This window comes from Typopeltis vanoorti, chromosome 3 (genome assembly GCF_054136105.1).
Source record: "Typopeltis vanoorti isolate ZY-2024b chromosome 3, IOZ_Tvanoo_1.0, whole genome shotgun sequence".
In the NCBI taxonomy this organism is placed as follows: Eukaryota; Metazoa; Arthropoda; class Arachnida; order Uropygi; family Thelyphonidae; genus Typopeltis; species Typopeltis vanoorti.
Genome location: NC_143551.1, coordinates 126,344,819 through 126,371,412, shown reverse-complemented (window position 1 = coordinate 126,371,412; position 26,594 = coordinate 126,344,819). Strand labels below are relative to the sequence as shown.

General features: G+C 34.7%; 1 protein-coding gene across 1 annotated transcript in view; it reads left to right on the top strand.

Moving 5' to 3' along the window:
- LOC150108543 (KICSTOR complex protein SZT2-like) overlaps positions 1-26,594 on the top strand; it is a 1,022,772-nt gene that overhangs the window by 629,574 nt on the left and 366,604 nt on the right. Inside the window, exon 40 of the mRNA XM_090390485.1 lies at positions 24,225-24,363. Within this exon, the coding sequence (XP_090246611.1) occupies positions 24,225-24,363 (139 nt within the window). The remainder of the gene's footprint in view (positions 1-24,224; positions 24,364-26,594) is intronic.

Genomic DNA, 26,594 nt, shown 5'->3' with positions numbered 1-26,594 from the left:
GGTGCGTGAAAATTGACCAGAGAGCTCACGAAACTTTCACAGTTTCTACATTCGGCTTTGAAATAATGCTAGATCTAATATCTACTTGATTTTTATAATTTTTGCATTGCCGAACTGAAGCCTTTTGGCTCTTTATTTTAGTGTGTTTATAAAATTTAATTCAGTATACTTCAGCCAAATTTCAAATTGAATATTCAGTGCTTCAACCAAATTCTGCTTTGGCGTGTCCCTAACTTTATTAGGGTGTCCCTGTCTGAACATGGAGTTGGTGAAAGCTTTTTCCTCCCAGAAACTTAGGTTTTTTTTTTTTTTTTTTTTTTTTTTTTTTTTAATTCCACAAAAGCCAATATTGGACAGAAAGCACACACACAGTAGAGAGAAATAGCAGACATTCTGTAGATAGGATTAATTGCCCTATCGTATCACTAATTAGGATTCTCCAGTTTCATATTACTTCGCTGTGACATACCATTGAGCTTAACATGTAAGGAAAGACGAGATGCAAACTTGAATTTCAAGGAAATTACAGAAAATAAAATAAAATAAACATTCCAAATGAATCTGAAAACTGCAGAAGAATTTCACTATTTGAATTTGATATTGTAGAGTAGCTACACTAAAACATTTATACCTCCATGTTTTAGCATTTCTGGTGGAATTTCACTGACTACAGCTGCATTTAAAAACCATAGTAAAGCTGGAAGCCATAAACTAATATTGGTCTCTAATAAAAGACTTTTGGTATTATAACTTCTTTATTCCTACAAGTGAAGCTCCCTTTAATTATCCCTATAATCTGTAGAGCTTTACTAAATTAAAAATGATTAAATTATATTTTTGTTTAATCCTTTATTGAATTGTAAGCAAAAGTTTGAATGTAAAGTTTCTTCAGAACTAGGCTACTCTACTTGTATATAGAGGCTAATGACTTCATAGAGTGTCGCTAGTTAGGAAAAGTGTTTTTTCCCTAAATTATATTGTGTAGATTTGTATAATAGTGCTTTTGGGTGATATCCAGACTGGATATAATCATTGCACTGTAATATTGTGGTTCTAAAAGTGTTTGGTTTTTATCTTGATTAACATGGAAATGCTTGTAAATGTTACAAAAATGGCGGCAGTGGCAGCAATGAAGCATATGCCAGCAGTGTGGAAGGTCTCAACTCAGAGATCAAGTTTTGCAGTGGACAAGATGCAACAATTGTTTCATCTATGCATCCACGATGTTAAAGATTTATGGAGTGTTAGATGGAATGACAGTAACCATTCAGAGAAAGGAATAGAAAATTTCTATGAAGAACTACAAGAGGAAATAGATAATTCCAAAATTAGAGAACTCGTGGTAGTGATGGGAGATTTTAATGCTAAAATAGGACAGTTAACAGCAGACAAAAAAGATGTGATGGGGAAATTTGGATATGGAGAGCTTAACGACAGAAGAGAACAATTACTCCACTTCTTAAAAGCAAACAATCTAATGATTGCAAACACATTGTTCTATCAACACCCTAATAATAAATATACATGGACATCCCCAGATGGTAATATAAAGAACTGCATAGACTATATCATCATAAACAAACAATGGAAAAGATCAGTAAATAATGTACGAACATTAAGAAGCTTTGATTTCGACACTGACCACAAAATATTAACTACCAAAGTGAAGATAAAATTTCACATGAAAAACAATATCAGAAAAGAAAAACATCAACCCACAAAACTAAAAGATAGCTCCAGCAGAAGTCGGTTTTTAGAACAGATGTGCTTGAAATTAAAACCCTCCATCTTCCAGAACAATTGAAAATACTGAAAGAAATTAACTCTCTACTAGAATTAAAGAAAAAAAGAAAATAATAATCACCAAAGCAGGTAAAGGGAATGCCACAGTATTGCTTAACCAAATGGATAACACAGGTAAGCTAAATGCTCTATTGTTAGATCGGGCTACTTACGTCCCTATCGAATACAATCCCACCAACTCACAAATTAGAAAACTTTAAATTAGATAAGTTTAAACTTATCTGTTTAAACTTATCTGACTAAACCTGTAGAAGTCACAAACAAATTAAAACCATTTAACTCCATACCCCCCCCCCCACCCGTTTTTATGGACTCCCACCATTTATGGACATAAGAAAAATGTGCCATTATTTCCCATAGTGGATGGCATTGATTCCCCCACATACAAACTAGCTAAACATTTAGCCAAAGCTCTCACACACTATACTGGCAACACACCTTCACACATAAAAAACTCAGCCCACTTCAAAGCCAGCATAGAAAACTTTATACTCAAACACACTGACTTAACAAGAATTAGTCTAAATCCATCACCATACCCTATATTCGAGGCACCTTGGAAAAAACTATGAAAATCCTAAAAAACATGACTTAACGTCTTGTTACAGACCATATAAAAAAATTGGCATCCCTTATCCGTTCTACTAAAGACCAACCTCTTCCCTAGACCTACCTGGGGTATACCAGGTCCGTTGCAGCTGTAAGCTGTCCTACTTTGGTCGAACAGGCAGGACAGCTAATATCAGAATTTCAGAACACAAGGACTACATCCGGTTTCACCAATACAGCCACTCTGGTCTTGCAGACCATACGCTGGACACACACCATAAATACGGTGGAAGAAAGCCAGGATAATACACCGTAGTAAATTCAAACATGAAAAACTTTTCATGGAATCAGCCTGAGCCTTAAGAAACAATCCAAACCTCAACAAATTTGGGTTGCATGAGACTTCCCCAAATTTGGGAAACCTACATCAGAAGACCTTCAGCCCAATTGCCCAAGAATACCAACATTGCCTGCTAGGGGGCACTATCAGGACTTCTAGGAGAAAGAATATTTTCCTGCTTCATCCTCATTTACTGTTGTGCTTGCGTGCTTGTGTCTTGTTTTTAAGTTCCTCTGAAAATGGCAACGTGACGTTGCCGAAATATTGGAAGTATTAAAATTTATTTTAATGTATATCCTAGTATACGTTGTAATTTCCTTAAGCTATTTAATAAAAATCCTTCTCAAGTATACTTGCATATATCTTACTAGGAACACTCAGTAATGAAATATCTCTGTAATTCTCAGATCATTTTTATTTCCCTTTTTATATATGGGTACTATGAGAGTCCTATTCCAATCATCTGGAATTCGTCCCTCTGTCCAGGCCTTCTGAACTATGCAGTGCAGTGCAGCCACTGTAAGACTTTTATACCTCTATACTGGATCATTTCTGGTCGAATGTCATCTACTGCAGCTGCCTTTCCACATTTCAGGCTTTTGATGGCTTTTTCTACTTCAAGTATGGATATGTATTCCTGACTGCATGTCTGGTCAGTGTTTTTTTACCACTGTGCTGTCATCACTGCCTGTTTCATTTAGCAATTTTTCGAAGTAATTACTCCATACTTCAAGGATATCTTTTTCTCCATTTTTAATGTCACTTTTATCATTTCTAATTCCTTTTACAGCACTCTTTCCTCCATTTCTGAGCTTCTTCAACAACCTCCAGAATATCTTGCCACCTTCTTGATATTTATTTTCTATGTTCTTACCGAAGTCCTCCCATGACTTTTATTTAGCCAGTTTTGCCCAATTGTTTAGCTTTCTTACATTTGTCTCTGTATTCTCTAAGAGCACAAGCTGACTTATTCACAAGACTGATCACAAAAGGAATATGTGAGTAAGAAATAAAACAAATGTCTCTGGCATCATAGAAAGAGCAAAACATCTGAAGTGACAACTTTTCCCTGGAATATGAGCAGTTCTGCTCAGTGGTGGGGAGGCCCGTCACTGAGTGGAACCAACGCTGAATTGGACGGGCTTTCGGCCACTAGTAGGGAGTGATGGACAAAAGATGTAGATCGGAAGCTAGGCATATTGCTCAAAGACAAGATTAGTGATGGACAAAAGAAGTAGATTGGATTCCAGGAGACGTAAAACACCAACCATGATACCAACCGAAATCATAGGATTGATATCATGAGATTTGCAGGCTTGACATGAGGAAGGAGACAGTTTTGGAGTCACCTTGGAAAGGCCTTTACCCAGTAGTGGATTAACAAGCTATTGAGGAGGATTTCTTTTGTAACATTGCCTTTTCAAGAAATGGATATGAAAAGTTTGGATTCTTTACACAACAGACTATCCTTGTTTTCTGCTATCTCAATACTTAGCTGGGCAAATGTGAAATAATCCTTAATGGAAATTCGTAATGATAATGATAAGGTGAAAATGTTTTTTAAAGATAACAATTCAAGCGAAAATAAAGAATTAGCTACAGTAACTGTACTTATCAGTATTCCCAACAACAGTTTGTTGTGATACCTTTGCATACATTACATTACATTTTCTTAAAAATAAATATTGCAACCAATTAACAGATGAGTTATTTGCTTGTGATATTCAAAGTTACATATGATGCTTTTATATTATGACCAGTGCCCATTTATATGATGCTGCATTTATTCATAAACCTGTTTATAACTATTATTTTATTTTATTGTTGTTAATAATAATAGTGGCAGAAAAAAATTAGTGAGTGTACTGTTGCATCCAGTGAAAAGAAGAGTCATAAACCTTACACTAGATAACTAAAATTAAAATTATTAAATTTAATGACAATGATGTATCAAACACTGAAATAGGGTATAGGTTGAACTTATTTTGCACTACTGTTGTAAAAAATAAAGTTCCTGGTGAAGTGAAAATTACTGCACCACTTACTGCTATGGTTATCTGTTCACTTGACAGGCTCATTGCTGATGTAGGAAAAACTTTAATGCTATGGATAGATGAACAAACCAGTTAGCATATTTGTGTTCATCCTTTGTTTAATACTTTTTTGTTTGCATAACTGTCTACTGCATCTATATACATATATTTTATGTACATATATTTCTGCTTAAAATGTTATTAAACTATTACATGTAACCAAATGTGTTTTAAAATGACATTGCCTGAATACAGTGAATTCACTGTATCACTAAATTTACTATGTGGCTGGTCTAGAACCTAATGTGTGTTGTATGACCACCTGGGAACACCTGTACATTAGATTACTTGAAGCTTAAAAACTAAAATGAGGTTTATTACTATATAGCCCATGTAAATAATTAATAAATAAAGATTTCATAAGGGGCGCTTAAGGGTCAGAGCTGAATAACTGAGAGGATACTTCCACATAGCCTTTAAAGTAATGCGGAGAACCGACCAGTGCTTCTGACCTAATGTCCAATCCTCACCTTAATATGCACCATGTTAGGTATCTACCTGGATACTGAATGAATGAGGATGGGCTGGCAATTTGGGATTTAGCCGACCAAATTAATTCTTATTGGCTTAAACCAAAATATAGAAATGATGGTACAAAATGACAGAATTTCACGCTGACTGGGGCGTCGCCTGGATAAACAAAGCTCCCGTTATTTTTGCCAGGGAACCAGGGCAAACAGCAAAAAAGTCAGCTACTGGAACAAATCTGAAAACACACCCCAACTCAACATCACCAGAGTTAAAGATCGGTACTATTAACACGTTCGCTGCCACGTTACTTCAGCATGGTCTGTTCCCGTACGCCGAGCAATTTCACTTCTTCAAGGTCGGTACGGAAATCTTGTTGCCGGCAGAATTGGATAAGTACCAGATCAATATAATAGGGGGATGGTGACTTAAACAGAAAAGACAAAAACTGGTGAGATCTTTCTGAGCAATAAATACAAAATGTTATATTCAAGCAATAACAATCAAGGAAAAGAAGGAGTAGCCATAGTATTCAACACAAAATACGAGGCTAATCTTCTTGAATGGCAGTCAGTCTCAAGTAGAGTAATGTGGGCAAATATGAGAATGGGGAACTGGACAATGAGACTTATTTGTGCCTATGGTCCCACAGAAGGTTCTACTAAGGTAGAAGTGGAGGAATTTTTTGAGGCTTTAGAAAAAGCAACTGACACAATGAAAAATGAAAAGTTGGTCCTTGTTGAGGATCTAAATAGCAGAGTAGGAAATGATTGTGAGACATACAAAAATATTTTGGGAAAATTTGGAGAAAAGAGCAAAGCTAATAATAATGGCAAATACTTCTTGGATTTCTGCTCAGGACATGGACTAGTTATTACTAACACCATGTTCCAACATAAAACTGTGCACAAATTCATATGGAGAGAAGGTGCAAGGAATAAGAAAAGTCTCATTGAGACTTTTTGAAACTATGTTATTGCTGATAGTGATGTTTTCTCTCTTGTGCACGACACTAGAGTGTACAGAGGATTTGAAATTGAAAGTGATTATCATTTAGTCTTGAGCAGGATAAAATTGAATTTCATATTGAAAAGAAGAACATGTAAGAAAATTTAAAAGCGAATAAAAGTTTGCTTTTATTGTAGACTATTGTAGACTAAAATATACAAACATTATTCAAATAAAAATGAAAGAATTTGAGAACAGGAATCAAACCTTGCAGATTCAATGGCAAGTTCTGAAGAAAACATTGATTCAGCCAGAGAAGCATGTGGTGAGGTTCTCTGCAAGGATAGAATAATCAGAACTCCGTGGTGGACGCAGGAAGTTAAAGAGGCAGTGAAGGAAAAGAAGAAAGCATATCAAAAGTTCCTGGCAAATAAGTCAGCTTGTGCTCTTAGAAAATACAGAGACAAATGTAAGAAAGCTAAACACTGTGTAAAACTAGCTAAACAAAAGTCATGGGAAGACTTTGGTTTAGCCAGTAAATAAATATCAAGAAGGTGGGTGGCAAGATATTCTGAAGATTGTTGAAGAAGCTCAGAAATGGAGGAAAGAGCGCTGTGAAAGGAATTAGAGATGATAAAGGTGATATGAAAACTGAAGAAAAAGATATGCTTGAAGTATGGAGTAATTACTTCGAAAAATTGCTAAATGAAACTAGCAGTGATAAAAGAACGCTGACCAGGCATGCAATCAGGAATACATATCATTCTTGAAGTAGAAAAAAGCTATCGAATGCCTGAAATGTGGATAGGCAGCAGGAGTAGATGATATTTAACCAGAAATGCTCAAGTATGGAGGTATAAAAGTCTTACAGTGGCTGCACTGCATAGTTCATAGGGACGAATTTCGATGATTGGAGCAGATCTCTCTCTCTCATAGTACCCATATATAAAAAGCGAAATAAAACAATGTGAGAATTATGAGGTTTCTCTACTGAGTGTTACTGGTAAGATTTATGCTAGTATACTTGAGAAACAGTTGAGAAGAATTGTGGAAGAGAAGCTTGGTGAAGAACAAGCTGGATTCAGGCCAAATAGAGGCTGTAAGGATTAGATTTTCACTTTATGACAAATAGTTGAGAAGTCATTGGAATATAAGAAAGATCTGTATTTAAGTTTTGTAGATCTGGAAATAGCATATAATGAGGTTCCGAGAGAGAGAGAGAGAGAGAGAAGCTATTCAAAATGCTACAGTTGTATGGTGTCAGTGGGACATTATATCAAGCTATACTTAGTCTATACTTATATATACAGAGTTGTAAGTCAGCAGTTAGAATTGAAGGAAGTACAGGAAGGGGGGTTTAATGTTAAATCTGGTGTAAGACAATGGTGTACATTATCCCCTCTGTTATTCATGATCTATATGGATCACATTTTGAAGGAAAGTGGTATTAAATCTGATATCAAATTTGGAGATGTTAATGTCAGCCCTTTGCTTTATGTGGATGATGTTATACTTCTAAATAAATCCGCTACAAGTTGGGGCTGGAAGATTCCTTGACTAAATTGAATAACTGTTGTAATAGATATGATGTGAAGGTCATCAATAACAAGACAAAGACAATGAAAATAGGCAGAAGCATTGAAAATATCAACTGCATCATAAATGGAGAACATATAGAACAAGTAAAACATTTCACCTATTAGGCACAATTTTTAGTGAAGATGTAAATTACATATGGAAATAGATAACAGAATGAACTGAATAAATTCATATGGAATAAGAGAGAAATTAGTCAAAACACTAAATTAGCTGTATACAAGACAGGGTTCAAACCATTTTTTAACTTATGGATCTGAGAGTTATGTCAGAAGTAAAACACTTGACCAAAGACTAGAGACCCCAGATATGAGAGTCCTGAGAAAGATTAGGGGCGTGAACAGATGGCATCAATGGCAATATCGTATTGAAAATGAGGATATTAGGAAAGAACTTGAAGTTGTTAGCATCCAGGAATGTGTTAGCAGAGCTAACACATTCCTGGATGTGTTAGCAGAGCTAATCTCAGGTAGTATGGTCACTTAAACAGAATGGGAGTGGAAAGATTAGCAAAAGAAATGTTCTCTGCCTGATTGGCAGGAAAAAAGACCCAGAGGAAGAGCAAGATATAGGTGGATTGATGCAGTAAAAATACCTTAGAAGACAGAAATATAAGATCTGATAATAGTGGAGTCTTGACAGTTAACAGAATGATTTGGAAGAAAACTGTAGATAGGAAGTTAGTAATGATGTAAATTTTTCATGTAGTAGTATCATATCCTGTATACCCTTTCAGGGTAAATATCAGAAATTTGATGATGATAAGATTTCATAATCATTTCTTAATATAATTTGTTTACATATGAAAAGAAAATTTAGAAACATGAATAACACTTAATGGTATTTAAACATCTGATATTTTTTCATTTTTTTTTATATTTGCATTTAATAGCAAAGTATTACAGTACTTGCAGTTTTACATGATACTGTTCAACAAAACTCAAATATATATCATCATCATCAAATTCCTGCCATATACCCACGAGGGGTGTACAGGATATGATAGTACTACATGAAAAAATTATATCATTGCTAACTTCCTATCTACAATTTTCCTCCAAATCAGTCTGTTACTTGTCAAGACTCCAACATTATCAAATCTTATATTTCTATCGTCTAAGGCACTTTGTACTGTATCAATCCACCTATATCTTGGTCTTTCTCTGGGTTGTTTTGCTGCCAACCTGGCAGAGAACACTTGTTTTGCTAATCTTTCCTCGCCCATTCTGTTTAGGTGACCGTACCACCTGAGATTAGCTCTGCTAATGCATTCCTGGATGCTGACAATGTCAAGTTCTTTCCTAATATCCTCATTTTTAATATATAATATTGCCATTGATGCCATCTGTTCACGCCTATAATCTTTCTCAGGACTCTCATATCTGCGGCCTCTAGTCTTTGGTCAAGTGTTTTACTTCTGACCCAGCTGTCAGATCCATAAGTTAAAACTGGTTTGAACACTGTCTTGTATACAGCTAATTTAGTGTTCTGACTAATTTCTCTCTTATTCCATATGAATTTATTCAATTGACTTCCCACCATACCAGCTTTGCTGATTCTGTTGTCTATTTCTATATTTAATTTACCATCTTCAGTAAAAATCGTGCCTAAGTAGCTGAAATGTTTTACTTGTTCCAGACGTTCTCCATTCACAACACAGTTGACATTTTCAATGATTCTGCCTATTTTCATTGTCTTTGTCTTTTTATCGCTGACCTTCATACCATATCTATTACAACAGCTATTCAATTTAGTCAGAGAATCTTGCAGACTTGTAGCAGATTTATTTAGAAGTATAACATCATCCGCATAAAGCAAAGAACTCTGCTATTTAGATCCCCAACAAGGACAAACTTTTCCTTTTTCATTGTGTCAGTTGCTTTTTCTAAAGCCTCAAAAAATTCCTCCACTTCTACCTTAGTAGAACCTTCTGTGGGACCATAGGCACAAATAAGTCTCATTGTCCAGTTCCCCATTCTCATATTTGCCCACATTACTCTACTTGAGACTGACTGCCATTCAAGAAGATTAGCCTCGTATTTTGTGTTGAATACTATGGCTACTCCTTCTTTTCCTTGATTGTTATTGCCTGAATATAACATTTTGTATTTATTGCTCAGAAAGATCTCACCAGTTTTGGTCTTTTTTGTTTCAGTCACCCCTATTATGTCGATCTGGTACTTATCTAATTCCTCAGCTAGCTCCATTTCTTTGCCATTCAGGCTTCTTACGTTGATAGTACCGATCTTTAACTCTGCTGATGTTGAGTTGGGGTTTGTTTTCAGATGTGTTCCATTTACTGACTTTTCGCTGTTTGCCCTGGTTCCCTGGTGAAAACAACGGGGGCCTTGTTTAACCGGGCGACGCCCCAGCCGGCATGAAATTTTGTCATGTCGTACCATCATTTTTTATTTTGGTTTAACCAATAAGAATACAATTTGGTCGGCTAAATCCCAAATTGCCAGCCCATCCTCGTTTGTTCAGTATCCAAGTGGATACCCAACAGTGTGCACCACGAGAAGGTGAGGATTATACATTAGGTCAGAAGCACTGGTCTGTTCTCTGCATTCCGTTTAAAGGCTATGTGGAGGTCTCCTCTCAGTTATACAGCTTTGACCCTTGCACCCCTCAAATATATATATATGTGTGTGTGTGTGTGTGTGTGTGTGTGTGTGTGTGTGTGTGTGTGTGTGTGTGTGTGTGTGTGTGTGTGTGAAATTCTTGTAACATCAACTGAAAAGAATAAAGCACAAAACATTAGAGGCAGCATCAAACATACCAATGTTTTTAATATTACACTCAAATGAAGAATGGTGCTCAGGAATTTCACCCTTTTTCATCCAGAAGGGTTTGGAAAGGTTGGCAGATCTTGAAAATCAATCAAGAAGTTCCTTTCAGGAGAGAGGCAAAATGATGACTATATCCCTCACAAAACTTTGAACACTTCTTGATGAGTGGTATCTCCTCTATGGTCCTGATGAGGAGATCTGCTCAAATGAAAGACCAAGGAGTGACAGCCATAAGAATAATACTCATGCATAGTGATTGTCATTTGGTTCCCACCAGGAACGTCATCCTTACTTTTAACACATGAACCACCAACATATATGAAAGCAGTATATCTAAACTGCACAATTAGGTGCTATATTCTGAATCCTTTTCACTGCTTTAAATAAATGTCAACGATATGGTCATTCTCAAACTGCTTGCCATCTATGCCTGATGCGTAGTCAATTTCAGTGGTCAAGATCATTGAAAACAAAGACTGCAAGAACAAAACACCAAAATGTTCTAATTATGAGAGAGATCACGCAGCGTACTCCTGAGCATGCAAAAGGTGGAAGGATGAAAAGGAGGGCCACAAAATAAAAGCCAAGCAGAGCATTCTCTGTCAGGAGGTGAGGAAGCAGTTTACCACAAATATAGAACCATCTAGTGGTAAACCCTCCTACACTAAGAAGGAAGTTATAAAGGAGTGTCAATTGGGACTTTATCACATGTTGACTCTTCCTTCTCATGACTACAGCTCTGCGAATAGTATGATTTACTTGCTGTTTCTCCAGAGCATATGAAACAGAAATATTTATATTGGCTCACTCCAGAGGACATGTCAGAAATGCTCCTACTACATGAAAATACATAATTTAAAAAAAAAAATATATATATATATATATATGACTTTGCACTGCAGAGAATCAAAGACATTCCTCCAGACCCTTTAGTAGATGGCATGGATACCTCTGTTTCTACAAGAAGATAAAACAATTAATATACCTAGCATCCTAGAGAAAGTTTATTTTTATAACATCTTGTACATCTTTCTTTATGAAGATGAAATGATTGACACTGGCTGACCACAGTTCTCCAGAAATAAAAAATCCAAGGCTAATGAAAACAATACCTCTCAATCTAGGAAGCCAAATGATTCCACCAGAAAGAAATAATGAAAACATTTCTACAGTGGAACAGTTCTACATTCATTGTAAACATCAATAACTTCAAGGCTCTTTTGTAGAATTATAAACAAATCTGCTTTTGCATGCAGGAAACATACTTGAAGACTGGTGACAATTCAGCATTATGAAGTGTAGACATTTATAAGGACCGTTGTGGAATGGACCTGCCCATGGAAGTCACCATCCTTGTAGGCATCCATATCTCCTTCCAGCAAGATCCATTTAATACAAACATGGATGCAATTGCTATCTGATTCTCAGTCAGATCTGCTATAACAGTATGCTGCATCTGCTTACTTCCTCCTGTGCTAATCTCACATGATGATCTTGGTGACATCATATTGCAGTTACCATCCTCTTTACTTTTAATGGGAATTTAAATGGACACAACGCCCTATGGGATAGTTTGAACTAACATCAGAGGAAGAGTTGTTAAGCGTATGCTCAACAACAGTAACCTCTTCCCCTGTTAAACACAGACATTCACTGCCACCAGTAAATTATCTGCTCGCCCTCCCTTTTCCACTCTTTTAAGTGGAAACCTGATGAGAGCTTATTTGGGAGCAGTCATGTTCTGTGTGATATTTATTTTTTTAATACAGTTCCAGTTAATTGGACCACATCGGGAATTGCATAATTTTACATACATACAAGTTTTTTTGTTTATTGAGTAACAAAATTACTGACTTATAGATAAACCTAAACAATTGGCTTTAATTAAACTATTTTGTGATAGATATTTTATTTTTAATTTCAGTATATAACAGTTATAAGTGTTAAACACACTTGCAGTTTTTAACAATTAACAATATTCTAGGAATTGATCAAGTATAGCCTGTTCAGTTGTTTTGATTGACTGCAGTTGAACAGAATTAGTGAAGGTATCTAGAGAACATATAGCACTATTTTCATTGCCTTCCTGCTTGATATTGTCATAATCCAGTAATAAATTTTCTTGCATGCTGCATTGTCACAGGTTCAAGTTCAGGAGTATCATCATCACTTCCTTTTCTTCCAATGTTCTCTGATGTTTTGTGACAATGAGCTTTACAGTTTCAAACTCATATTTTTCATTTTCATTATAGTATTGAAGACTGTCATGAGTGGATGCAAACTCTTCAGGTTTCTGATGCGGATCACCTAATGGGGCATCCTTTTTGCTATCAGCAATATCTGGCATATCACTGTTTGCGTGCTTAAAATGCAAATGCATAATAGTGCTACATGTTCTCTAGATACCTTCACTAATTCTGTTCAACTGAATGGTCTTGTTGCTTATTCTTTACCAACTATCTACCATAAACTATACTGCATATAAAAGATTAACGTTTGCACTGACCTACTTGGCAGTTAAGAACAAGTAAAATTGTTAATTTATCTTGATTTCTGTTGTAATTTTATATCCCTACTCATAAAGCAATTCTTAAAAAATTCAATTTCATCCACACATTTTTGTTGGCATGATACTGAATGGATAAGCTCTCCATTCTAATCCCATTAAAGCATCGGGGCTTGGCTCTGTTTCCAATAGCTAATAGCTTTTGTTCATAAGTTCCTGACATATTTGAAAACCATAACACTGTCATGATCCATTGCTTTTATTGTTCCAAACAATGTAGTGTTTTATAACACATTAAATCATCCAGTGTGACACGATAAAATAGCCCAGTTTCATCCAAATTGTTGATGTTATCAGCACTAAAGTTTTGAAGCAAGATAATGTAATTTTTCTGGCACTCCATGTGGTATAGGTTACTGACTGCTCCAAATAAATGAAGCAAATTCTTTTTATATTTCCATTTTGTTTTTGTTCTCCTAGATTTGTTCCCCTCCACTAAAAATGTCTGTCCCAATTAACTGGTAGACCAATTAAACTGAATATATTGTATAACATTACTGATTAACTGACTGCTTACCAGCTAAACTTACCTTCAATTAATCCTTTTTGCACATAATCTGGAAGAGTTGAACATTTGAGATATCATACAATGCTTATCATTATCCAGTTCCTGCTATCTATCCTCAAGGGGTTCATTGTATACTGAGATAGTACAGCATGAAAAAGAATACATGATTACTAACTTCCTATCAGCAGTTTTCCATCAAATTAGTCTATTTATCTAACAAAGCTGAGATTTCAGTAATTATTGACAATTCTGGAACTTTGAGTATAAAGACCACTTGAACAAAAAAACTAATGAAAAAGAAAATAAACTAATAATCTTCACTATTTAGCTAGTTTTGTGAGCTGTCGGGTATACTTCCACAGGGATGTTTTTTTAAGAAAAAAACAGTGCATCACAAATTACAATGATTATAGAATATGACAGATGAAATTAAAATAGACAATGAATATGTTATAGATTGGCTTCCACTACAAAATGTGTATAGTAAGCCATTTCTGTATATATCAGGTTTTTGATGAATCATAAGACTTTCTGCAGGTTGATGCCTTGGTTTTTGTTGTACTGGGAAGACATATAGCATTTCTGAAACTTCTGTGAATTTCCTGACAGAACAGTTATGGTCAATGCACAACATTTCTATTTTCTACCAAAATACTGGATGCTCTTCATTGATTGTGTGATATGCCAAACCAGTTTCATGTTTCCATAAAACTTGTTTGGCATATCTTTTCTTTTCCATATCTTTGATATCTTCATGCAGCATATGTTATTCTGATCAAATGAAACATTTCTTAGTGCATGTCAGATTATTTTAAAGATCTGGAAAAAAGAAGAAAACATGAGTCTAATTTAGTATATAACCAGCCATTGAAGGTTATTTTATACTTTGGTAGAAAACAGAAATAACATCCATTAACTGTAACTATTATGTCGGGAAATTCAAAAGACATTTCAGAAATGCTTTGCACATCAAACACTATGTATGCTATGGTACACAATTTGTGTAGAATGCAGCAGTACCAGCTAGTACTTTTTAGTCTACCATGTGTTCATTGTATACTTGAATTTTCATTCTCTGCATTCTATCAATTAATATTCTTGGTTTTGCCTTTTATCCAAGTGTAAGCAAACAAAGTTTGCACCTGAAGTAACTTCAGGACTGGGCAACTTATATATCCTGAAGTATCCTGATATATATAGATATATATCCTGAAGTAACTTCAGGACTGGGCAACTTATATATCCTGAAGTATCCTGATATATATAGATATATATCCTGAAGTAACTTCAGGACTGGGCAACTTATATATCCTGAAGTATCCTGATATATATAGATATATATCCTGAAGTAACTTCAGGACTGGGCAACTTATATATATATATATTATATATATATATATAGAAGCTAATGACTTCACATCACTTGCCTTAGTATCCCATAATGCAATGCTCATATCCTTATGGACATGTATAATGCTAAGCATTATGGGAAGGGCCACTGCCCAGACTGGTTTCAACCTTTATGGAAATCTTATCAATTGGATCCATACCAAGGTTTAATCTGATTAAGTGCCAGCTGATACTGTTATGTCCCACCATGAAATGTGCATCATAGTCCAGTTTTGTATATATATGAGGTTTTTGATGAATCATAACTAGCTTAGTGCAGATGAATACTTTATTTATTGCACTAACCATGTGCAACATTTCTGAAGCTCTTTTTTGAATTTCCTGAAAAAAAAAAAAAAAAAGTTATGATCAATGTACAACATTTTTCTTTTTTAGGATAACATTTGTTATACATTGACCATAACTGTATTCATCTGTATTTTATAAGAGAAAACATTTAAAATCTGGTTGTGTAATATGCTAAAACAGATTTAAAATGTTTTCTCTTCTTCTCCACATCTTTAAAATGTTCATGAGCATATGCTACTTGGTTAAAGGTGATATTCAAGAAAGAGACTCACATATCAGAACATTTTAAATATGTGGAAAATAAATCATAAATCCAGTTTTGGCATACCACACAATTAATGAATCTCCATCCTATATTTTGGCTGAAAATAGAACTGTTGTACATTGACTATAACTGTTTTGTCAGAAAATTCAAAGAAGCATAAGAACATTCCAACAAAAAACAAGGTATATGAATGATGATTGGTCCTGCAAGCCATTCATCAAAGTACTTCATATATACAGAACTAGGCTACAATACACATTATATGGCCAAATGAATGCAACAGTATTATCTCGTACTTATGCTATCATGTTTTCATTGTTTACGTTGATTTTTATCCAGTATATTCTATCCTTGTAACCTGTAATACAGTTCTTTGATTTTTTCAACTTTAAAATATATATATATATATATATATATATATATATATTGTCATTGTAAACTGTGATACGTTTCTCTGGTTTTAAAAAAAAAAGCACAGAATTGATCAAATATTATTTACTCAAACATCTTTTTTTACATTTCAGGTTTCTGATAGCATTCCTCTGGTTATATTTTCTACCACTACACACACACACACACACACACACACACAGTCAGTCTGTATATAACAATCAGTCCTCGACTTGCAATGGGTTCTGTTCATTATACTGCCATAAGTTGTGAAAAGATTGGAAATCACTGTATGAACTATAATAATTAGAATAAAATAATCAGCTGAAAATGTATGATGCAAGCGTAAGCTTTGAAGCTTCTGCTTGATTAATTTGATAATTCATGGGATGCTAGATCATCATCAATAAATTTTTCAAATTCAGAAATTGTAGCAAAGTGTTATGAAGATGGTTGACTAGTTTCATAACTTGTGGAAGGTCTTGGCTCATCTTCAGAAGTGAAGTGACAGCAGGAGTGGGATTCTTTAAAAGTATGTACATTTTTATAGAAATCCAATTTAGTCCATACAGTTTGCTTTTTCTACATAAAGTTCTCTCTTTCTAGCAAGCAATTGTAGTTTGTTTAATTCTTTCTGCTTTGCAAATCTATCCATATTGGTATTTCCATATTTCCTCAAAAAACCAAATTGTCATATTAACTAAGTCAATTCTTTTTCTACCAAGTCTTTGTTTAGGGCTCAGCTTCTTCTGCTTCTCTCTCTCCTGCAACTTTTTGTGCTTCTGGCTGCATAAAGCCTTCATTTGGGGAACTCTTATTCCAAAGTGCTTCTGCCAACTACTGTACATCTTTATTGTCAAACTTCAACTCATTAGCTAACAGCACTATCTTGTTGCCAATCTCTTGTAAGGTTTTTTAAATCCTGTGAATGTATAAACATTTTCAGTAACTTATTCTAAACAACATTCATACATTCCGTGGTCACCTCACTTCATTCTGCATCAACATTCTTTGTGCACTGCATGATTTTATACTCCTTGCAAAAGTCTTAATGTTTTCTCAATCACAGCAGTAGCCTGAGCATAAGTATTTCATAAATAATATGCTTTGAATGCAGCAATAATGCTCTGGTCCATGAGTTACAGGAGCAAGGTGCTAGTTGGTGAATGTGTTAATGGGATGGCCATCATAAATAGAAGCGTTCATAACTCACGTGTTGTAAGTTGAGGACTGACTGTATATAAACAGTGAAGGCTTGGTTGTTCCAGTTGGCTAATGTTTTGTTATTGTACCATTATGTTTTGTGTGTCATTTAAACCATTAAGAGAATGCAGTTTGAATGAATTTCCAGTTTATCCCTTGTTCATCATTATCTGGATGGTAAGAATTGGACATTGAGCAGAAAGCTGCAGTTGATTTATATTTTTTTTACAGACTGTGTGGAGGCTTTCATCAGTTAAATTGATTCTTAAGCACCCTTTTAAAAAATAAGTTTGTATGCCTTGCTCACTATAATCCTAAATTAGCTTAACATGAAGGATTATCATGATTAAATTTTATTGTGGGGTAACTCATGTTTGAACATACAGATTGCATTTTGTACTTTCAAAGTTTATTTTTAAGGCACTTCTCATTTTTATTTTAGTTTCTTTCTTTTTATATGAATGTGATCTATGAAAGATTACAAATTTAAGTACATTATTAGTATCCTGAGTGTGGTAAAGATTAGATAATCTGAAAGCACTTCTCTAGGGTCCAAAAATGTACTTTTTCAAGCCACTTTTGACTTTCCGTATGAATAAAACTTCGTATATGAAAATGTGACTTCCGCATTACTTCAACCTTGGTGTCCCTTCGGGGTCTGGCTCCCCACTGATGAGATCTCAATGAAGATTGAAACCGGTCTGGGTAGTGACCCTTCCCATAATGTATAGCATTATACATGTCCATAAGGATATGTGCATTGCATTATGGGAAACTGAGGCAAGTGATGTGAAGTCATTAGCTTCTATATACAAGTTACCCAGTCCTGAAGTTACTTCGGGTGTAAACTTTGTTTGCTTACACTTGGAAAAAGGATAACCAAGTATATAATTTCTTGGTATCTTTAATTTACCCCATACTTATTATTGTAGGTCTGAAGTAACTGAAAAAGTATATTTTTGGACTCTAGAGCAAGGTTTTCAGATTATCTAATTTTATTATTATTATTATTATTATCCCAAGACCTCATGGAGTCAAAGACTCATCTGGGAGGTCCTTTTATCATGCACACAGCTCATCATATCATGCCTTGAACACATTCAAACTCCTTGCAGACACCACACTCTCAGGCAAGGCATTCCAATCATTCACAACTCTGCACGAAAAAAACCTGCCTCTCACTCCCCTACTCACACCCTCTTTATACAGTTTCCAGGGATGAACTCTGGTTCCTCCCCCGATCTCCCACTATTTTCTGTAGGACTTCTCCAGCATTGATCCTATAACAACCCTTATCAACTTATAGGTCTCTATCATATCTCCCCTCTTCCTCCTGTTCACCAGACTCTACAAATTACATCTTCTTGATCTTTCCTCATACTCGACATTCCAGAGGTCAGAAACTACCTTAGTCAATTGCCTTTGGACCCTTTCCAACATCTCTTCATCCTTCTGAAAACCAGGTGACCAAATCTGGGCACAATAGTCCATGTGTAGCCTAATCAAAGCCTTATACAACGGAACAAGAATCTCCCTACTTCCACGTCAGCGCCTCTGCATCATTCCCAGAAGCCTTTGTGTTGTCTTCACAATTTTGGCTATATGTCCCCTAAATTTCAGATCCTTATCCACTATCACCCCCAGATCTCTTATTTCTTCCACCTCCAACAATATATCCTCACCAAGCATAAATTCTGCATCCCATCTTTGTTTTCCAGATTTTAAAATCTTACGTTTTGCAACATTGAATTTACATCCCCATTTCCGCGCCCAATCACTCAATTTATTCAAGTCTTCTTGTAAGGCCACAACATTTTCACTACTCTTCATGGTTCGTCCCAACTTTGCATCATCTGCAAACAACTGAATATCTCCATCCAAATCTTCACCTATATCATTAATATACAAGTTAAACGGTAATGGCCCTAAAACAGACCCCTGAGGCACTCCATTAGTGACTTTCCTTTTCCTGGATATCGGTCCCCCCCATACACAACTTGTTGATACCTCTCAGATAGCAAGTCTCCAATCCAATGCACTAATCTAATATCTAACCCCATTTGCTCTAGTTTGACTATCAATTTATCATGAGGTACTCTATCAAAAGCCTTTGCGAAATCTAAGGGTGTTACTGTGTATCTTTCTCCTCTGTCCAAGGAAGCAGTCACTTTATTGTAATAAGTAAGCAGATTTCTAAAACATGACTTCCCTTTAACAAATCCATGCTGCCCATGAAAGATAATACCACTGTTGTCAACCCAACTCTGGATCCTAGTTCTCACAAGCTTCTACAACAACTTAACCACAACACCTGACACACAGATAGGCCTATAGTTTGATGCTCGAGTTCGATCACCTCCTTTATGAAGTCCTTAGTCCACTCAGGATATTAATAATGTATTATAGGTTTGAACCTTTTGTAGGCAATACTCATATAAAAAGAAAGAAATATATAACATATATAGGCATCTGTGAGACCTATTGACAGAAAATGATATAGTTGCAAGGATAGAATTTAAAGATTCTTGTGTTTTCTGGGAGGATAGAGGGAATATGACAGGAGGTGAGGTATTGCTGAAGAATGATAACCAACAAAATTATAAGTAAGGAGGATTTTAGGTCTGTGGAGATGGCTCATTTGAGGCTCTTTGGCGTGAGATAGTCAATAGGAAAAAATATGTTGTTGGGTGCTGCTGTAGACCAGGGGGTCCACAGGAAGATGTAGATACCATGTATTGGCAGATTAGCACAATGATGCAGGCTGAACAATGATTATAGGAGACTTTTATCTAATTCCACTTCCATCTTTTACTAGTATAAGATGGAAGTGGAATTTATACAGTTGCTAAGGGATAATTACATGAAACAACTTGTTACAGAGGAGACAAGGGGTTTGACAGCGTTGGATCTGATAGCATCAGACAATATATCCATAACCGAGATAGGCACTCTGCTTCCAGTTGGGGAGTGTGAACATGCAGTCTTGTTCTGGGAAGTTGCCAAACATGTGGAATTCTCTGTCAAAGGGTTTATGGTGACCTATCTCTTCTTCTTCCTTTTACGTAGTAGGCGTAGTTCCCTGTTATGGTCTCACTCTATATGAGTCTGGATCTTCCTGCTGAACGTTTACCCTTTGGCTTATAGTTCAAATTTTTCTTTGAATTTCAGTTAATATTCATTCTCTGCATGTGGTTCTTCCAATTATCCCTGTATTGCTTGATGTATTCGATTTTTGGTTTTACATCAATTTTTTTCAGAATGTCACTATTTCTATTATGGTTGAAACAAGTATATCCTGCTGTTCTTCTCATAAAACACATCTCCACTGCTGTTATCCTCTGTTCATCGCTCTTCTTTTAAGTCCAGGCTTCACCTCCATAGCATAATGCTGGTCTTGCCAAGGTGGTATAGGTTCTGATTCTAGTGTGCTTTTGAACAATTGAAGGTTTGAAACTTGATTTACAGTGCCTAGTGCTCTGCTGAAATTTATTATTTTATGATCAATATATTTCTCTTTGTTGTAGGTTAAATGGTAGTCTAGGTATTTAAAAGTATTTATTTGTTTCAGTATTTGGTTTTCAATGCAAATTTTACTTCTTATGGGATGTTACCTCAAAAGCCATGACTTTAGTTTTATCAATAGATATTTTTTTATCAAAGTCTTTTGCAACTATATCTAAATAATATATAAAATACTGAAGTTCATTTTCTGATAAAGTTATAAGCACCTAATTTTCTGCATATAGTAGTGTATCTAAAATTGGGTTTGGATATTTTCTTTGTATATTTTGTCTCCAAGTTTTTATTAGAGCATTTATATATATATTGAACAAAAGTGCGGAAAGGCTACAGCTTTTCTGACTCCTCTGTTTATTGGTTTCCAATCTGAAGATTGTTTATTTGTTCGAACAGAAATCATGTAGTTTGTATATACGTTGTTGATTGCTTTTATCAGTTGGTTTGGAACTTCGTCATTTTATAAAATATTCTGAAGTTTTGTATGATTCACTGTATCGAATGCTTTACTGTAGTCAATAAAAGCCAGATGAGTCTCAGTTATGTTCCATATGTTTCTCAATGAGAAGTTTTAATGAAACGTAACCATCAGCACACGTGCGCCACATTTAAAGCCGTTTTGTTCTTTGCCCTGTCTTTCTTCATAAAATTCCCTGAGTTCATTTTTTATATGTATGCTGTATATTTTATAACCTGCATTTAGAAGACTGATTCCTCTATAATTGTTGCAGTCATTTATATTTCCCTTTTTGTGAATGGGTATGATGGGTGTTTTAAGCTAGCTATCAGGAGTGGGGTGGGGGATTCTCCCATTAACAGTTTATTTAGGAATTTAACGAAAATTGTATTTTGAATGATATGATTCACTGACATGTTTAAAGAGTTCCATGTTGATGCCATCCTCTCCTGGTACCTTGTTATTCTTGAATGAATTTAAAGCTTCTTAAAGCTGGTAATTATAACAGACTAGGAGTCATCTTGGAGCAGTGCCATGGCTTGAGAAGCTACAAAGAAAAAATGTTAGTAGTGCATGAGAAGTGGTCAGAGATTATTTGAGAGAAGCAGTATCAGACCGCATACCCAAGGTCAGGAGGATGAATCAAATGGGAATTAAGTGGATGAGTAGATATATAAAGCAAGAGGGAATATAAAGAGAAAAAAGATGATCAACATACTTAGGAGGAGTAGAAAGTGCAAGCAGGAAGATTGACTAGTTTGATTAGAAATGCCAAATTGGATTATGAAAGAAAATTAGCTGAGCTGGCCAAAGTAAACCCAAAAGAATTTTTTTGTTATATCACAAGTAAGAGGAAAAATTACTATGATAGGATAACTTTAAATAATCCTCATGGTAACAGAGGCAAAAGAAATAGTTGTGTTGCTAAGTGATCATTTTGCAAAGTGTATCATCCAGGTGGAGATTTTGCAGTTGCTAATGTGACAGAGATGCATATCAGAAATGAGGTAAATGAAGGGGGGGGGGGGTTGTTCAGTATATTGAAAAATATGAATGTGAACAGCAGTGGGACTGGATGACATATCAGCCCATGTACTGTGTGAATGTGCAAGAGAATTGGCATTGCCTCTGAAGTTGTTCAATCCAAGTCTCTGGCAGGTTTCCAGGAGAGTGGAAAGAAGGTAAGATAGTTCCATTTGTATAAAGGTGGCTCCAAGGCATAGGCAGCAAACTACAGACCAATTAATATATCAGGAGTGGTTAAAGTATTGGAAAAGTCAGTTAAAGGTAAAATTCAACATTGGGTGCATTAGGGATACAATAGTAGGCAGCACAGCTTTTTAAAAGGTAGGTTCTGTCTTAGTAATTTATTCGCATTTTATAATAATAAAGTGACAACCAAATTGGATAAAGGAAATGGCTATCAATGTCCACCATGATACTGCTGGACATTGCAATGGCATTTGACAGAATACCATATGGAAAACTTACAAAAGTTGGAGCAGATGGAAGTGGTATGAAGCTAGTAGCATGGATTGGGGAGACACCAGAGAGTAGTATATGGTGGATTGAAATCTAGGAGAAATGAGGGTGACTAGTGAAATACCTCAGGGTTTTATACTAGCACCACTACTCTTAATTTGTATATCAATGATATAGGGAAAGATTTAAGGGGAAATATTCAGTTGTTTGCTGATGATGCAAAACTAAGGAGAGCAATTGTCAGTTTAATGCAACATTAAATTGACGATCATTAACCTTTGTCCACAATTGTCAATTTAATGTTGCATTAAATTTTGAGTTGAAAAAGTCACATACAGTGTATCGTATTGTTGGTAGTGGATTGCAGGAAATCGATGAGGCTGGGGACTTGGGGATATTGGTGTACAGAGAATTGAAGTTCAGATGACATATCGCAAAAGTTGGTAAATGGCTCAAAGGATTACTTAGATGTTGAAACACTAACATGCTAACAACTAAAGATAGGAAGTTCTTATCCCTCTTTATAAGGCTAAGATTTGGCTCCATTTGACTACTGTGCACAGATTTGGTTATCTGGGTTTCTTACGAACCAGGAGGTGGTAGAGATGAGTGACTGAGGTGGTGGCAAGTCTGTGGGATGCTCCCTACAAGGATAGGTTGAAGATTTGTGTTTTACAACGTTTAGTTGATAGGCAGAAAAGAGGGGACATGATAGAAACTTTTAAGATATTAAAAAGGATTGATAAATTTAATGTAAAGGAAATTTTTCAATATATGACAAGTAGTCAGAGAAATAGGGGCTGTTCAGTTGTGTAAAAAAAAATCTAGTTAGTAGGGTGTGCAGACTAGATTTTTTTGCATGGAGAGTGGTGAATAAGTGCAATGAATTGCCAGAATTAGTTGTGAGTTCTTGGACAGTGAATGAGTTTAAAGAGAAGTATGATAAGTTTTGTGTATAATATTAGTTTGGATCTTCCACAATGAGTCTCTGGACTTAATCTGGAAATATAATACCAACTGTAATAAAAATAAGAAGTGCCTTAAAAATAAACTGTGTAAGTATAAAATGCAGTCTGTATGTTTGAACATGAGTTACCCCACAATGAAATTTAATTTTGATAATCCCTTGGGTTAACCTGATTGGTTTATGACTTTGTAACATCCACTAAAATTATAAAAAAATAAATAAATAAATAAAAAATTAGTGATTTCATGTGGTGTAAATGTTAATCATATACAGTCCATGCATCAGCAATAAGGAAAAGTTCTCATTCTGATTTTTGTATATAGTTGCTAGTATTTTTGTTGTTGTTTTTTTTTCTAATAAGTGAGTGCTGTTACTTTTGCACATTTCTATTAATGAAATTTCACTACTTCTAATTCTCCTTTTTTTATCATAATGAAAAATAAGTAGATAAAATAAGAAAAAATCATTACATTATTTTTTTAAAACAATATTGCTATAATTACTGATTCAGCAATATATAGTGAAGTATTGAACCGTTTCATAAATGCTAATTTTCTGGTAATGTATTTGAAATGGTTAGTTACAGGAATTTAGAATTCGATTATGTTCAGGATACTCTGATAAGGATCATTCACAAGATGGTATATCCTTAATTTCTAATGCATCTGCTTCCAGAAAACCTCAACAGTGTATATCACTTCATGTTCATGGAATTGGAGAAGTTGGTTAGTATGGTTTTGACATAACTGTTATTTAATGTATAATTATTATTAGTATTTTTACTTTATATAATTCAAATCTTTTTTCTGATTTGATGGTTATTAAATTTTTCTTCTTAATTATTCTTTGTTAATCTTCATAGTGCACTATTCAAAGTATTGGAGATATCATTCCCTGGATTTTATAATTAATGTAGTCAAACAAAAAAACATGTCTGATGAATGTATGATGCATTTTTAGTATTTCCATACTGAGAGTGATGCCTTCACAATGTGGTACAATCCCATCTACTATAATTAGAAACGAATGTCATATTATGTACAATATAATATTGAAAATGTATCCCATTCATTTTTTCCCATCCATATGCATATAATTTCTCTACTTTTGCCCTATGATTTTTATTAAAATTAAAAATTATTTATTAGTTTTAGAAATCCCTAATAAAAGTTTGTTGAGCCATCTCAATTTTTGTTTCAGTTAAATCATTAGTAAGAGCAGAATACTTGGTAATGATTCAAAACAGTAACTTTGTTCTGGCTAAATGGAATTTAACAAAAATTAATATTTGGAATATCCACTGGAATTTGTCCAACTCAATTTATATTTTAATTGGATAATTTTTATTGCACCAGATTAAAATCTGGCAAAAACATTTGTATCACCCAATAAGGCTAATTCCATTATTCCCAAATAAATTTAATGAAATTTGGTATTTAGAATTGTCACTAAATTTATTGACTCCTCTTGGTTTCATTTGGTATGTTTTGGCATTATTAGAAAAACAAAATTATGTCTATTGTACATAAGCAAAACAATAGCTCTAGATTCATGTCATCACATAAAAATGCCATTACAAAGCATATTTTTTTAGGATGCTCTGGTGATTCTGTAATAATTTGAAGAGTAATTCAGCTCTTCATATTAGGTATTTTGAACAGAGGTAATTTGCCACCTTTTAATGTGATATTGAGTATTAATTTAAACAAAATAATAAATTTTAGGCATGAATACCATGAAGTTTTGAGGGGCATTTTGTATTAATCAATGTGTAATTCTAATTAAAATTGTGAACCTATATGAAGAATCTTATAAGGATGAAATCAGGAGTAATTTAGAAATCCTAATGGAACTTTTTTCAAGCTCCATTCCATCAAGTCTCCATTAAAGGGGGGGGGGAGACAGTAATCTTGCACTGAGCAACACAAATCATCTACTACATAGACTTTCAAAAAAAATAAATAAATAACATCCTCAATCAAAATTCAAATCACAGCCTTGGGTGAAGAGCAAAGAAAGATACTATTCACTTGGCCCAACAGGCCAGTCTGAAAAATAACATGAAACTTAGAGAGTGAGTGAAAAGCTAGCCACAGAAGCTGAAGGTATGCAATCATCTGCCCTCTCCCTTTCCTTTTTTTGTGGCTTACAGCATTAGAGCTGTTCACTGTGGAGATATCTTTTCATTTTTCTTTGTAAATTGAGAAAGAACAGCAAACTGGAGAAAAAATTACTTCTAGCCTTTTGCTTTAATTGTATTATTTAAAAAACTGTAATTTTTGTAGCATTTGAAAACTTGCAAAAAACATTGTTAATTTGCATTCAGAAATGAGGCTAGCAGTTGTAGTAGTATGTGTTAAATGTGTATTTTTGATATGATGTCTGAATTTGAGAAATGAAGAACCAATTTTTCAAGAACTGTTAAACATAATTTGTCTAGTATTATGAAGTAATTAAAAAAAAAAAAAAAACTGAGCACAAAAGTCAGCTTCTTGTTATATAGAATATATTATGCTTAACTAATATATACAAAGAATGTTATTTATTATTGCCAGCATGGCCCCACTAAACAAATTAAGTATGCATAATTAGAAATTGGTTGAAATAATCCTATAATGAAGTATCCACATAACTGTACTAGAAAACTTTCAAGAAGAATATGAAGAGGAGTACATATCAATGCTTGAGGTAGCAAAAGCTGTCAAAAACTTGAAATGTGAAAAAACAGCTGAAGCAGATGATATTTGACCAGAAATGCTTAAGTATGAAGTATAAAAGTTTTGCAGCGGCTGCATTGCATAATTCAGAGATCATGGTTACAAGGTCGAATTCACAATGATTGGAGTAGAGCTCTAAGTACTCATCTATAAAAAAAAAAAAAAAGGGTATATAGTTGAATGTGGGAGTTACAGAGAAATTTCTCTACTAAGTGTTCCAGGTCAGATTTATGCAAGCA